The following is a 15,856-nucleotide window of genomic DNA, read 5'->3' on the forward strand; positions in this document are numbered from 1 at the left end:
TTATGATGAGCTGACTGAGGAGGAGAAAACTCGTGCCTGGTTTACAGATGGTTCTGCATGATAGGCAGGCACCACTCGAAAGTGGACAGTGGCAGCACTACAGCCATTTCTAGGACCTCTCTGAAGGGCAGTGGTGAAGGGAAATCCTCCCAGTGGGCAGAACTTTGATCAGTGCATATGGTTGTTCACTTTGCTTAGAAGGAGAAATGGCCAAATGTGTGCTTGTATACTGATTCATGGGCTGTGGTCAGTGGTTTGGCTGGATGGTCAGTGACTTGGAAGGAACATGATTGGATAACTGGAGACAGGGAGGTACAGGAAGAGGTATTTGGATAGACCTCTCTGAATGGGCCAAAGAAGTGAAGATATTTGTGTCTCATGTGAATGCTCACCAAAAGGTAACCTCAGCAGAGGAGGATTTTAACTATCAAGTGGATAGGATGACACATTCTGTGGAAACCTGTCATCCTCTTTCCCCAGCCGCTCCTATCATTGCCCAATGGGCTCATGAACAAAGTGGCGATGGGGGCAGAGACAGAGGTTATGCATGGCCTCAGCAAGATGGATTTCCACTCACCAAGGCTGACTTGTCTACAGCCACTGCTGAGTCCCCAATCTGCCAACAGCAGAGACCAACATTATGTTCCCGATATGACACCATTCCTTGAGGTGATCAGCTAGCGATCTGGTGTCAAGTTGATTACACTGGACCACTTCCATCATGGACAGGGCAGTGTATTCCTTACTGGAATAGACACTTACTCTAGATATGGATTTGCTTTCCCTGCATGCTATGCTTCTGCCTAAAATATCATCCATGGACTTACAGAATGCATTATCCATCGTCATGGTATCCCACACAGCATCACCTCAGATCAATGGACTCACTTCACAGCAAATGAAGTGCAGCAGTGGGCCCATGCTCATGAAATTCACTGGTCTTACCATGTTCCCCATTATCCTGATGCAGCTGGCTTGATAGAATGATGGAATGGCCTTCTAAAGGCTTAATTACAGCACCAGCTAGGTAACAATACCTTGCAGGGTTGGGGCAATGTTCTCCAGGAAGTTGTATATGCTCTAAACCAGTGTCCAGTATATAGTGCTGTTTCACCCATAGCCAGGATTCATGGGTCCAGGAATCAAGGGGTGGAAATGGGAGTGGCACCACTCACTATTACCCCTAGTGAGCCACTCACAAAATTTTTGCTTCCTGTCCAGGTCTAGAGATCTTAGTTCCAAAGGGAGGAATGCTCCCACCTGGAGATACATCACTGACTACACTGAAGTGGAAGTTAATAATGCCCCCTGGCCACTTTGGGTTCCTCATGCCTCTGGATCAACAGGCAAAGAAGGGAGTTACCATATTGGCTGGTATGATTGATCCTGATTACCAAGAGGACATCAGATTGATACCACATAGTGGAGGTAACGAAGAGTATGTCTGGAATACAGGAGATCCCTTAGGGTTTCTCTTAGTACTGTCATGCCCTGTGATTAAAGTCAATGGAAAACTAAAACTACAGCAACCCAATTCTGTGGTCTTGCCCCTTCAGGAATGAATTTGAGTCACCCCAGCAGGCAAAGAACCATGACCAGCAGAGGTACTTGCTGAGTGAAAAGGGAATACAGAATGGGTAATGGAAGAAGGTGTTCTAAATACCAGCTGCGACCACGTGACTAGTTGCAGAAATGAGGAATATTAATTGTTATGAGTATTTCTTCCTTCTATGTGTGCATCACATATTTTTGTTTTCATCACTTATAAAATATAAGATGTAAATGGGGCTAGTTCATTTTCAGTTGTATGCATGTTAGTTATATCACGTTACACACAAGTATGATTTTGTAATTGTCCTTATTTAGAGGTTATGTATGGTTTAAGGAGATGTTACAGGTGCCAAGGTGACAAGGTGTAAACTGTGATGGTTAAGAGTGTGTGTCAACTTGACTGCACCATGATTCTTAGTGGTTGGGAAGTTATGATGTAGTTTGGCAGTTATGTAATGATGTAATTTGGCAGTTATGTAATGATGTAATCAACTCCATGATGAGATCTTCCATGAGCAGCCAGTTAGTTGAAAGGGAGTTTCTTTGGGTTTGTGGACTGCATCCAGTATATAAATGGATCATCCAGCAATGCTTTTGCTCTGGATACTGCATCAGGCTCGTCATCGTCTGACCTCCGGTTCTTAGGACCTGAGCTAGCAGCTTACTTGCCAATCCTGGGATTTGTCAACCACTGCAGCCTGTGAACCAGCAGCATGCTGTCTGACCTGCTGATCTTGTGTTCATCAGTCCTTGCTGCTACGTGAGTCAGGAGAACCCTCCAGCTTGACATCTGACCCACGGACTTGGGACTTACTAGCCTCTGCAAACCATTTCCTTGAGAGAAATGTCTCTCTCTGTGTATATATATATAACCCGTTGCTGTCTATATATGTGTATATATGTATGTGTGTATATATATGTGTGTATACATATGTATATATATATACATATACACATATATATATATATATAAAACCCATTGCCGTCACGTCAATTCCAACTCATAGTGACCCTATAGGACAGAGTAGAACTGCTCCGTAAGGTTTCCAAGTAGCAGCTGGTAGATTTGAACTGCTGACTTTTTGGTTAGCCACCAAGTTCTTAATCACTGTACCACGAAGGCTCTGTGTATGTATATGTATATGTGTATACACACACACACACACACACACACACACACACATGTACATATATAATAACGCTTCATGGGTTTTACTTCTCTAAGGAACTTAGCCTAAGATACTCCCTAAAGTCAACTATCTTGTTTCCAGGGTGTTCTATCTATATGACAAATGTGGTCCTACAGCTCTCAGGCTTAAAGTCCTTCCTGGCCTCCCACACTTTTTGAGGTAATGTTCAGACTCCACAGTGTGGTAGTCAGGCTCTTTGTAATCTGGTCCGGCCCATTTCTCAGTACTCCTTTCCATCAGTCTCTACAAGCTCCTTTCATTCCACCAGTGTCCCCTGGAGCCTTCCCTGGCAGTCCTCCTCCCAGTCTGGTTCCAATGTCCCTCCTCTCAGCTGTCACAGTGCCCTGTGCCTGTCCTCATGAGCACAAAGCAGGGTGTGACTGATGAGTCTGTGTTCCTTCCCTGCTGAGCAATATTTGAGGGCAGAGACTGCTGTGTTACACAAAGTCATACATAGTTGGTGCTCAATAAAGACAGCACAAGTGAATGGTCTTCAGTTCTCTTTGTAATAAAGAAAATAAACGTATATCTTGTTTAAAATCAGGCGAGCACAAGGGCATGTTCATAGGACAGACACAGAGTTTTGCTCCCTTCAGCTTAGAAGGTATTATTTGATGATCGCCTTTTTTCTCATCAAATAGTCAATTCGTTCTTTTTTGCTTAACTGTAATTAGAGATTTTTGCACATACACAAAAGTAGAACAGATTCAGTTTATTCTTGCTCACTGATCATAGTTGAGTCTGAGCCTTCATTTTCTCAAGAAATATATTTTTTTTTTCTAGCTTTGTTATTAAATGAACTGTCCTTTCTCAGGCAAATCATTTGTCTCTTTGAATTTTGTTTAACAAGATGTTAGGTCTTCAGTCAGCACAAGGCACAGATAGCCCAGATCAGATGTGTAAACTCATATAATTTCATCTCTCCTACCTAGAGTGGACAGAGATAGGATGATGGGGCACCTGGATGATTCACTCCAGGAACCAGGCCCTCTCTCTTCCTGCTCATTAGCACGCGACTTTCTTCTTCCCGGTCATAAGTTGGTTCAGACGCTGGAGCCACTATCCAGGCTGGAGGAATGGGTAAGGACAATAGGCAAATAGCCAAAGCTGTGTCCATCTGAAGTTCTGTCCATTTATTAAGAAAGGGAAGCCTTACTTGTGTATCTCACTGGCCAGTCCTGTTTCGTGCTGCTTCCTGCAGCCACAGGAAGGTGCAGAATTCTGCCTTTCCAGTCTCTACATCAGATAACGACAAGGGAAAAGGGTTTGCAATGGGTGTTGAGTGCACTAACCTATGGGGTATGTGTCTTAAAGGGCACAGATTTTGAGTTGATGGGAATTTTTATTTTAATTCCTTGATTTATAAGTAAAATGAAAATTCTCTGTACAAATATGAATTTAGTAAATCATTCAGGTACTACAAATGTTTTATTGGAACAAGGCATGCTCATTTGTTTACATACTGTCTGTGGCTACTTTTAAGCTCCAACAGCAGAGGTGAGTAGTTGTGACAGAGACTGTATAGCCACAAAGAGGTTGGGATGATTACAGATAGAGCAAGTTAGGAAGGGAACATAACAGCTCAGTGATATATGTTACATGGGAGATTTCTTGTCTATGTCCAATGCAGATGTCCAGGAGGCCGTGGAATATGTGAGTCTGAGGTAGAGAGGGGAAGTTCAGCTAGAGATGTGAATTTGGGAATTACTTTGAAAGTCATGAGATTGGATGAGATACCCAGGGAAACTAAGATCACAGATTGAGCTCTGATCACTGAAGCGTTTGGAGGTCAAAGTAATGAAGACAAGCTGGCGAAGGACCTGATGTGGTGTTCCGGAAGCCAAGGGAAGGGTTACGGAGTGACCAACTCTGCCAATATGTCCAGCATGTGAACATGGGTCATGTTTCAACTTAGTATTTGTCCATTTCCTTTGTAGACTGAGGAGAAACCTGTGCAGATGATGTTTAAGGAATCTACATTTAAACTGACTTACATGAAAGAAATATGCACACAAATTCTGGTGCTTCCCAATGTTGGAAAGGAGCTGAACATGATTATCATGCTTCCAGATGAAAACACTGATTTAAAAATGGTAATGAGTGTTAAGCAGTTAATAATCCTTAGTGTTAGCATTGTGCTATGATGGCAAGAGAATTGCATTCAGATTTCTGGGAGAGAGATTTTGAAAGTTAAATCAACAGAACACGGTAATGGATTCACTGGAAAGAGATGAGGGTGAGAGAGAAGGCCAAGGCTGAGATGTCCTAACTTTACATACTTTCAATAAAACAGAATAACAAACTCCAAGAAGAGAGTCATTCTCACAAATGTAGTCTAGTTTCTGCCTTGGGGAACAGGTTCGACTGTCTGGAATTCAGGAGTCAAGGCATAGAAGTGTTGTCTTAGTTATCTAGAACTGTTGCAACAGAAATACCACAAGTGGGTGGCTTTAACAAACAGATATTTATTCTCTCACAGTTTAGGAGGCTAGAAGTCCAAATTCAGGGTGCTGGCTCTAGGGGAAGGCTTTCTGTCTCTGTTGGCTCTTGAGGAATGTCCTTGTCTCTTTGAGCTTCTGCTCCTGTGCAGTCTTTATGTGGCTTAGCATCTCTCTTCCCCTGTCTCTGCTTCCTCGCTTGCTTGTTTAATCTCTTTTATATCTCAAAAGAGATTGACTCAAGATGCACTCCACACTAGTCCTCCCTCATTCACATAACAAAGACAAGCCATTCCCAAATAGGAGTATAACCACAGGCATAGAGGTTAGGATTTATAACACATATTTTGGGAGGACACAATTCAATCCATAAGTGCAAACCCATCTTCTACTTGAATGGTTTAGCATTACTATGCTGTAGTCCATATCTGTGCTGTCCAATATGGTAGCCACTGCCACATGTGGTGATTTCATTTTTTTCTCACAACTTTCTCTGAGATAAAATTCACATACCATACAAATCACCCATTTAAATGTACAATTCAATGATTTTTAGTATATTCATAGATACATGCAGCCATCACAGTGAAATTCGTAAATTTTCAGCATTTGAAGAAAAAACCATGTATCCTTTAGCTATCACCACTCAGTTTCCATCCCGTCCCCAGCCAGTAACGTACCATTGTCTCGATTTACATCTTCTGGATTTTCATATGCTTCAATGGAAGCATAGCTCATGGTCTTTTGTGACTGGCTTTCACTCAGCATAATAATTTCAAGGTTCATCCATGTTGTAGCAAGTGTCAATATATTGTTCATTTTTGTGGACTAACAATATTCATTGTATGTCTGTACCAAATTTTGTTTAATATTTATATTAATTAAAATTAAATATAATAAAATATTCAGGTCTTATACTACCCACATTTCAAATGCTCAGTAGCCACCTTTGGCTCATGGCTGCCATATTGTACAGTGCTGGTGTAAAGCATTAACATCACAGCAGAAAGTTCTTTTGGGTAGCACTGATACAGATCTTAAAATCTCCAACTCTTTTTTTCTAGGTGGAAAACAAACTTACTTATGAGAGATTCATAGAATGGACAAGGCCTGACACAATGAATGAAAGAAATGTGGAAGTTTTCTTTCCTAAATTTAAATTGGAAGAAAATTATGACGTGGAGAATGTCCTTCCCAGTTGGGGCATGGCCGATGCCTTTGACCAGGCCAGGGCAGACTTTTCAGGAATGTCATCTAAGCGAGAACTGTTTTTGTCCAAGGTTGTGCACAAAGCTTTCGTGGAGGTCAATGAAGAAGGCACAGAAGCAGCGGCAGCCACTGCTGCCGTTATGACACTGCTCTGTGGAAGAATCACCCAGAGGTTCTGTGCTGACCACCCCTTCCTTTTCTTTATCCAGCACACCAAGAACAACAGCATTCTGTTCTGTGGCAGATTCTCCTCTCCATCGGAAACGGTAGTCACTGGATATAGAGTGCCCTTCTCCTTTCTCCTCTTGACCTATTTTTCTTCTGCCACTTTACACTGTGCCTACAACCCAGTGACCTTATTAGTGCAGAGGGAGCAATTCAGACATTAAGGGCCCAATTTTTAATTCTGTATTCAGAACTCTTGTGTGTTTGCATGGTGTTTTTCTAGGATCTGCAATTGACATTCTCTGAGTTCTTGTGGTGCCTTTGGCAGTGATAGCACTAGCTACTTAAAACCTCCCTGCTAGCTTGTAGAATTATTCAAACAAACCAATCACATCCTCTCGTGGGAACCAGGGGCACCTCACCCTCTTGTTACTACAAAGCCTAACTCCCACAGCCTCTGCTGGTTCACTCTGCTGCTAAGTGCCACGCTGTGTGGCCCTGCCTGGCATGTGGTGTCCTCCTCCCCCAGGATGTGAGTATATGTGACTAATAAACTGCTGCCAATCTCACATGTCCAGTGTTGGGTATTGTATATGTAGCTATCTCATGTTGTTTAGGTTGCATTATCCCTGCTTCAGCACCAAGGTGAACAGGACTGGATCAGAACACAGGCTTCTTGCTCTCAGAGGTTCTTTTCGTCTGAGTTACTTTTCTTTAGCTGTCTAACAAATTGCCACTGAAGAGTTACTACTCAGTATTATATTACATTTCAGTAAAAGGCACAACCACCCAAATGTTTCCACGTTTTATGAAATTGCACTAGAAGACATTTCCATGATGTTGTGCAGTGTTTCTTGAAATCATCCACAAAATGAATTCCTCCTAGAACATAATTCTTGGAAAAAGTTGGCCTCACCCATTCACAAATGCTTACTGAACACTTGCTTTAGATGGTGTTTCACACAGATGATTTTATTTAATCCTTAGCAGTAAATAAACTCAGGAGGAATCTGAGGCTTGGGTTTTAACTGCAACCTGATCTCTGAGGCCCAACACAGGCACAGGGAATCACTGTCTCCTCACGCACAGGTCCGCAGTGGCATCCTCTTGCATTTGCTTTCAGGAACGAACTGCGAGAGATGCAGGCTACAGTGTGGAATCAGTGTGAGTAAAACACAAACAACAACCTAGAACTTTAAATAGGAGAAGTTTTACAATCCTTTGCAATAAGAAGGGTAGTGGCCACCGACATCGGAAAATTACTGAGGCTTATTATCTTTTAATTACTTTTAATTACTTTAAAAAGGGGTTAATTACACCTTTGCATATTCTTTTCGTTTTCTAAAAGGCAAGTATTCCAAATGTGCCAACTTTTTCTGTGATGACAAATGGTGGTCAGTTGAACACCTAGCAGATATTTTTGAAAAAATACAATCTATTGCTCTCTCAGGTAAAGGTACATCTTAACCATGAAAGAAAAATTAACTGCTGCTTCTTGAAAGAGTGTGGACTGGTCATTTTGGAAATACTTATTTGGTATTTCCATCATTATATGATTTTATTGCTAAAACAAGGATGATAAAACTTTCATATGAGGGACACTTTAAAAACTTGGAAATGTAACTTTCTAGTCATAAAAAAAGAGGTTTGGTTGGCTTCAAACTTAAAAATACGAAAATACAACATTAAAAAAATTAGTTTGCAAGAACAACTGATTTTGATGAGGATAAATGGATTTCTACTAGCTGGATTTCAAACAAAAATTTTTGCGTATTAGTAGGTGGACTGAAAATCAAGTGTCAAAAGTTTAATAAGTACAACCAATGATGCCTTTATTCCTTTAAATCAACCCATCCTCCTGAGAAACCTTTTCCCAGTGACAGCCATCAGTCCAAGCTTAGAAATAAACTGAACTTAAAACCAGTTCTTTAAAGTACTATATTCCAAAGCACTAAACCTGGATTTAAAGAAAAACCAGATACCCAATCACATTGCTCTCATTCAATTTCAAAATAATTTTCCTGAGCACAGGTGTTGTGTATTTCTAATACTTTTTTTCTTTCTCATTTTAATTTTTTATGTTTTGTACTATTTATAACATTAGTATTTAGCATATTAGCATATATAGATTAATAGAGTTTGGGGATGGGTGCTCAAACATTAAATCGATTGATTGGTACCTGATCAAACACTTTGGAACCACTGGCTTGTGCTTAAGGTCCTGGGTGGTGCAAATGGTCTGTGCTCAAATACTAACCCAAAGGTGGGCAGTTCGAACCCACCCAGTGGCATGCTAAAGAAAGGCCTGGCGATCTGCTTCCCGTAAACATTACAGTCAAGAAAACCGTATAGAGCACAGTTCTACCATGTAAAACATGGGGCCGCCATGAGTTAGGATCGACTGGAAGGCAACAGATGGCTTGTGCTTAATTTTCAAAGTCAAGTCTCCTTTTCGGAACTACTCTGGCACACACACGCTGAACAGGAGGAATATTGTGCCTAAAACCAAAAATAAACAAATAAAAATTAAAACAAAAAAACCCAAACCCGTTGCCTTTGTGTGGATTCCGACTCACAGCGACCCTATACTGACTCCATATGACAGAGTAGAACTGCCCCATAGGGTTTCCACGGAGCAGCTGGTGGATTCGAACTGCCGACCTTTTGGTTAGCTGCCAGGCTTTTAACCACTGCGCAACCAGGGCTCCAGTACTGGGCCTACTAGCCAGGAAAACCACCCAAGCCCCAACTGGGGAAGCCATCCTCAGAAGGGCGGGCACTCACCGCCCATCTGTTTGCCCTCGGGGCCGCAGGGCAGGACGACAGAATGCCGCGAAGGCCTCTTCCTGAAGGCGGAAGGCTGCACAGGCCGCCTCTCTGAGTCACGCCCGCAGCCGTCACCCAGATGCAGGCGGGCGGCGAGCAGCAGCAGCAGCAGCAGGAGCAGCAGCAGCAGCGGCCTCGGCAAAAGGCTCCAGGTACCGGGCAGGGGGCGTCGGTCCCCAGGTTCCCGCGGTGACACCTCTTCACCGGAGCTCTGGGGCATCGGGGGACCGCAGAGGGGAGTGAGGCCGGCGGGAGGCGGGACCGAGAGGAAGACAAGCGGGGGAAAAGGAATGGGAGGAGGACGGCGGGAGGTGGCGAGAGGGGCGCGACGGGTCACACCGGGCCCCAGCCCTATGGGCTCCGGTTCCTGCGAGGTCGAGGCCGGGCTGTGGCAGCGGGACCCTGAGACCTGGAGTGGGAACTTTGTGCAGAGGCCGCGCGGTGTGAGGACGTCGCTGCTCCGCGATTCGCGGCCGGGTGGATCGGGAAAGAGCGGGACTGTGACCCAGGCCTTGGATTTGTTGCTCGAGGCGGGTGGGCGAGAACTTTCGAAGCGTGAGTGGTCGGAGCCGGCGGTGCGGCTGGAAGGACCTGGCGCAGAGTAAAGCCCCTCCTGGAACTCGGGACCTGGAGCGAGTGCGGAACCCGCCGGGTCACAGGGAGCCCGTCCGCAGGATCCCTCCGCTGGTTGGCTTATTGCGTTTTTTCCTTCCGTAGTTCTTCGTTCCTCCTTCCTCCCTTCTTCTCTTCCTTGTTTCTTCCCTTCATTCCTCCTTTTTTCCTTCCACATCTTTCATCGTTTTCATTGGCTGCATCTCCTCAACATTAAAAAATGCTTCTTTGCTGGATTTCCCCTCACATCCGAGCTGCAGGGGTCTTTCCATGAAGTCTTCACTACCCGGATTCTCCCTCGCCCCTACGCTGGGCTCCTCTCCTGTGTGGCGGTGCTCCCAGGCCTGCCTGCCCCACCTGGCTGCTCTCCTGCCCAGCTCCTCCAGCCACCCCTTGGGGGCGCTGCCACAGCTCTTCCAGCGCCTCACACACCCTCCCACTTCTCCCAGTACAGCGCCGAGGGCTGGGGCGCAGTCTTATTTTCTTCCTCTTACTGCCTCCAAACTGTGGGGATTGCCCAGTTAGGCGAATTTCTTCTCTGTGTCACCGTGTGTTCTGAGTGATTCATCCACTCACGTGGACTCTCCTGGCATCTGTATGCTGATGGCTCCCAGCGTCCGGCCCTAGAACTACTAGATTTACGTTTCATCTGAATTTTAACGAAATTTACAACATCCCTGGCCTGTCTTTGGTTACTGGTTCAATTGGTACACTCCACAAATCTCAAATGGAATGTATCACCTTCAGCATTCCAAGCTGGCTCCTTCACTTAACCAATGAATGGTTCGCGATGCACCCTAACGCTTAGTGGTTAAGAGCTGGCTGTTAACCAAAAGGTTGGCAGTTGGAATCCACCAGCCGCTCCTGCTCCTTGGAAACCCTGTGGGGCAGTTCTACTCTGTCCTAAAGGGTCGGTATGAGTCGGAATCCACTCAACGGCAAGTGTTTGGTTTTTTCTTTTATGAGTGAGCCTCAGAATTGTCCCTGCTTCCGCCTCCTCCCTCACGCATCTGTGACCAGCCACCCAGCCTGGCGATTCCGTCTCCTCCCTTTGCAACACAGACGTTTCCTCTGCATTGCAGCGTCTCTGGTCTATGGTAGGGGTCCGCCAACAGGTTCCCCAGCCTCTTGCCACACCAAACAGTGAGCCACATTATTTTTCTAAAACTCCAAAGTGCTCATACCAAACATTTGTTTAAAAACCACACAATGCTTTCCAGACCATAAGATCAAGTCCAGAATCCAAACCTGGCATCAAGAACCCTGACCATTTTGGGGCCCCGTCCAAAAGCTCTAAATAAATGCTCCTTGAATAAATTCATTTATGGGAGTATGTATGGGAAGAAGAGGGAGTGCAGTAAGAAGTTCACAGGAGTACACGCTCATCAAATCAAAAGACAACCAAACCCACTGCTGCTGAGTCCATTCCAACTCCTGGCCACCCCATGTGTTACAGGAAAAGAATAATGCCACCTACCTTAAAGCAGGAGGCTTGTATTGAGGCTAATTCTGCCAGTCTTGCTGTGAGACCTACCAACAGTAATTTAATTGTCCCAGGCCTTGTTTGTTTAAACTAGTTTAATGCCAGTTAATTTTAATGGCTCCAGATCACAACTTTCCACCTGGCAGTGTTTTTATGACACTGTCAAATTGTGGTACTGGCACCCATAGATATTATTTTGTCTTATTGAAATTAATGCCTTTTTAGATTTACTGAGGAAGGTCCATTTGTTAAAAGTCTGAGCCATCTCAAAAGCTTTAATGTACAAGTGAGATTGGAGCACCAAGAAGAACAGGAGAGTGAATTCCAGCCTCTGTCTGGCCATTGCTGAGAGCTGGGGGTAAGGGCAAAGATTTCCTTGCCTTTTCCATCTTCTAGAAGCTCCCCACATTTCTTGGTTCATGGCCCTGCCTTACTCCAAAATCTGCTTGCAGGGTCCCATCTCTTTCTCTAACTCTGACCCTCCTGCGTCTCTCTTATAAGGACCCTTAAAATCACTTTGAGCCCACCCTGATAATCCAGGATACCATCCCCATTCCCCCTCCCCGCCATCTCAAGAGCCTTAATTCAGTTACATCTGAAGATTCCCTTTTGCCATGTAAGATAACTCAGGTTTCAGGGATTAGGACGTGGACTTCTTGGGGGGCCACTATTCTGCCTGCAACCACGGGTGCCCACCAACAGGGGTAACAATGACTCAGTGATTAACCAAGGCTTGATGCAAGTGCCTCTGTTCTGTGCTCTTGCTCAGATCTTCCCTGATGGATCATCTCTGTGAAGCAAATGGCACTTTTGCCATCAGGTTATTGAAAATGTTAGGTGAAGAGGATAAGTCACGGAATGTGTTCATCTCTCCGCTGAGCATCTCCTCTGCCCTGGCCATGGTCTTCATGGGGGCAAAAGGAAACACTGCCACCCAGATGTCCCAGGTACGTAAGCCTGCCCCAAAGGAAGAACAATGGCATGTTTGTTTTCCTACTTCCATAAAACCAGTCGTCATCCAGTTGATTCCGACTCACAGTTTCCTCATATGTGTCAGAGTAGAACTGTGCTCCATAGGGTTTTCACTGCTGATTTTTTTGAAGTGGATCACCAGACTTTTCTTTCGAGGTATTTCTGGGTGGACTTGAACCTCCAAACTTTTGGCTAGCAGCTGAATGGTGTTAACTGCTTGTACCACTGGGGACTCCCCTACTTTCATAGAGCTGGTCTTTTCACACTTTCACCCCAGCTGATGAAAGCCAGCATGGCCTGTAGGTGTGAGGAGGGAATACACAGTGATGGAAATAGGGCAGACATGGATAGGAAGGTAAATTGTGTAGGATAGGTAATCTCCCCATAATGTTTATGGGAGAAATCAAGTAATTAAGTTATTCTCTCTAGATAAAAACATCAATAAATTATAGCAAAGTAGCATCTTTGGTAAGTCAGGTAGTGCTATAATTCTGATCACAATAAGGCACAGAATTTCAACTTTGTTATATTTTTAACTTTTGCTAAAATTATTCTCAAAACTGAAATGCATCTGTGTGAGTGGACTTTCTGTAAAATTGATTATTTTTAGTATATAATTACGCATGAGTGAAAGAATACAACAAAAATATGGACTTATATTTTCTGGAGTTATTTAGAAAGCAGTTATTTAGAGGTATTATTTAGTTATTTAGACATAATACTTAGTTATTTAGAGGTAATATATAATCTGATTGATCTGAAATAGGTTATGTGTGACTTTGTCTACAAGTGAGGTAGTGGGTGATACTTTAGGGAAACAGTCCTTAACCTTTTTGAGTCTTAGGTTCCTTTGAAAATCTGGTGAAAGGGCCCCAGAACACTGCCATATGCCCAGCATTTTGCTAACACTGTTCGGGGTGAGGAGCCCTGGTGGCACAGTGGTTAAGAACTCGGCTGCTAACCAAAAGGTCAGCAGTTCGAATCCACCAGCTGCTCCTTTGGGATGTATGGCCACTGCCCTACGGTGCATCTATGGACCCCAGCTGGAGAGCCTCCTGCTGTTTCGCACAGCTCACTGACGAGTCAAGTTTGGTCGAGGGTGAGAGGGAGATAAAGGAGCAACCTTCATTCCCAATCTGACTTGACGTTTAAATCACGGTCTGATCTGGAGAGCTTCCGTAAAATGGCTGATTCATTTTCATTTTTGCTCTTTCTTGCATCCCCTGGGGCCATGTTAGAGTAATCCCAACTACATATTTTTTTCTGTTCTGTCTCCTGTCCTGAGTTATCACATCCATGCCTCTCTGGAATGGATAAATCTGCTGGATCAGTGTTACCACCTGCGGGCAATTTGGCCTCTTAGCCGACACTTGGCAAGATCTGCGGTTTTGGTTGTCACAACGGAAGGGCGCTACTGCCATCTAGTGGGTAGAGGCCAGGGATGCTGCGAAACAGTCTACAATGCACACAGGTTGTTGCCACTGAGACAATTTCGACTCATGGCGACCCCATGTTTGCAGAAAAGAACTTTTCCATAGGGTTTTCTTGGCTGTCATCTTAACCGAAGCAAATCTTTCTCCCTCAGTGCTGCTGGGTGGGTTTGAACTGCCAGTCTTCAGGTTAGCAATCTAGCACAAGCCATTTGTGCCACCCAGGGACTTTCAATGTACAGGACAGACCCCATAACAAAGAATGATCGGACTTCAAATGCCAATGGTGAAGAGGATGAGAGACCCTGTGCTAGACAATTCAACCCAGCTCACTTCAGGATAGGAACCTGTGTGATGTTCGGTACAGAGATTTGTTTGGAGACAGCTCTTTGTGGGAGGAAAAGGGTAATGTTAAATTTGGTGGTGTTGTTTTCTCTTGACAGGCCCTTTTTTTAAACAAAGATGGAGATGTTCACCCAGGTTTCCAGTTGCTTCTCACTGAAGTTAACAAACCCGGATCTCAGTACTTGCTTAGAACTGCCAACAGGCTCTTTGGAGAAGAAACATGTAATTTTCTTTCAGTAAGTAGTATTCAGACATTGACAGGAAAGAAACTGAAAATGAGAGACAAACTGCAGGGGAGCAGAGACTACCGTGTAACCTACTCCCTTAAAGATGTTCTTAAACCTGTACTGCTATAATTTTGAATTTTAAGATTGCTTCTGAATTACGTCTTTTTAAAAATTATCATTATTGGTTCTGATACATGCCTCCGTGAGGTGTGTCTCAATGTGTCCATCCTCCCCCTCCCATGCCCAAACCTACTTCTCCGCCTTGATTCCTGATCCGTAAGTGACTACATGGTCCAACATGTTGTGCAAGCAGAAGATTATCTATCTTAGCTTCCTCCTCAATCTCAGTTCTGGTTGTTCTTCTGGTTCCAGCTGAGTTAGTCTCTTAAAAAACAAACAAACAAACCCATTGCTGTCGAGTCGATTCCAACTTACAGTGACCCTACAGGACAGAGTAGAACTGCCTCATAGTTTCCAAGGAGCACCTGGTGGATTTGAACTGCTGACCTTTTGGTTAGCAGCCATAGATAGCACTTAACCACTATGCCACCAGGGTTTCCACCAGTTAGTCTCTTAGGATCTCTTAGGTTTACCCCCTTTTCTGAACTGCCATTGCCTGGACTCTGATTTTTGCCATATTGTCACCATCATTTTAATTGCTTCATAACTGGTCTCTCCGAGTCCTTCCTGATCCTTCCTTCTGTATAATAAATCTGCACTACTGGCGGAATGTTGTTATTGTTGTTGGTTGGTGTTGAATATTCTAAAATAAAATTTCATGAAAATGAGATTTTAAATTTAGTAACTTCTATTTACTTCAGCATGTAACTCCAAAGTACCTTAGTTTAGTAAAACCCTGCCATATGCAATAAGAGAAGTTCAACAAAACTCTACCACATAATATGCAAGATGATGTTATATGAAATGATTGGGGCGAGCCTGGCTGTCTTATTGGCTGGGAACTCCAAGTATTCTTCTGTAAGATACAGACAACAGCCCTGGCTGCTGTTGGCTGCTACCCCATAGAGGTTGTCTGTTCTGGGCTTAAATACCTTTGGGGATGATTCTGGGCCCTTCCTCTGGCTAGGTCTTCCAGGATAAGCACTACTGACTCCAGAAATCTCCTAGTTAATCGATGTTCATTTTTAAACATCAGCCTGATTTTGACTTGATCTTGGAGAATACTGGGGACACAGGGAACCACCCTCCACCTTTCTTGGTTACTTGGCTCCTCCTCCCCTCTACATCCTCTTTGAGAACAGGAGATGGGTGGACAGTGGGAGCTAACTGCCAAACATGTTATACCTGAAACTAAGTTATTGTGGGGTGAGTTGTCTCTGGATATACATATATATATATGTATGTGTATATATATATATATATATGTATATATATATATAAATTTTAT

The 15,856-nt window shown here is 44.0% G+C and overlaps 2 protein-coding genes across 3 annotated transcripts in view; both read left to right on the forward strand.

Moving 5' to 3' along the window:
• Nucleotides 1-6,777, forward strand: part of LOC101356473 (serpin B6-like) — a 42,172-nt gene extending 35,395 nt beyond the window's left edge. Inside the window, exons 8-9 of the mRNA XM_012556364.2 lie at nt 4,679-4,834; nt 6,244-6,777. Of these exons, the coding sequence (XP_012411818.1) occupies nt 4,679-4,834; nt 6,244-6,777 (690 nt within the window). The remainder of the gene's footprint in view (nt 1-4,678; nt 4,835-6,243) is intronic.
• Nucleotides 6,778-9,461: 2,684 nt separating this feature from the next.
• Nucleotides 9,462-15,856, forward strand: part of LOC101349637 (serpin B8) — an 11,222-nt gene continuing 4,827 nt past the window's right edge. The window contains exons 1-3 of one of the 2 annotated variants that reach the window (XM_004379289.2): nt 9,462-9,531; nt 12,244-12,421; nt 14,320-14,457. In XM_004379289.2, coding sequence (XP_004379346.1) covers nt 12,254-12,421; nt 14,320-14,457 — 306 coding nt within the window. In that variant the 5' untranslated portion in view covers nt 9,462-9,531; nt 12,244-12,253. Of the gene's footprint in view, nt 9,532-9,905; nt 10,067-12,243; nt 12,422-14,319; nt 14,458-15,856 lie in introns of those variants that run through there. The other variant, XM_023733940.1, reaches the window with a different exon arrangement.

The sequence above is a fragment of the Trichechus manatus genome, unplaced genomic scaffold (assembly GCF_000243295.1).
Source record: "Trichechus manatus latirostris isolate Lorelei unplaced genomic scaffold, TriManLat1.0 scaffold00063, whole genome shotgun sequence".
Lineage (NCBI taxonomy): Eukaryota > Metazoa > Chordata > Mammalia > Sirenia > Trichechidae > Trichechus > Trichechus manatus.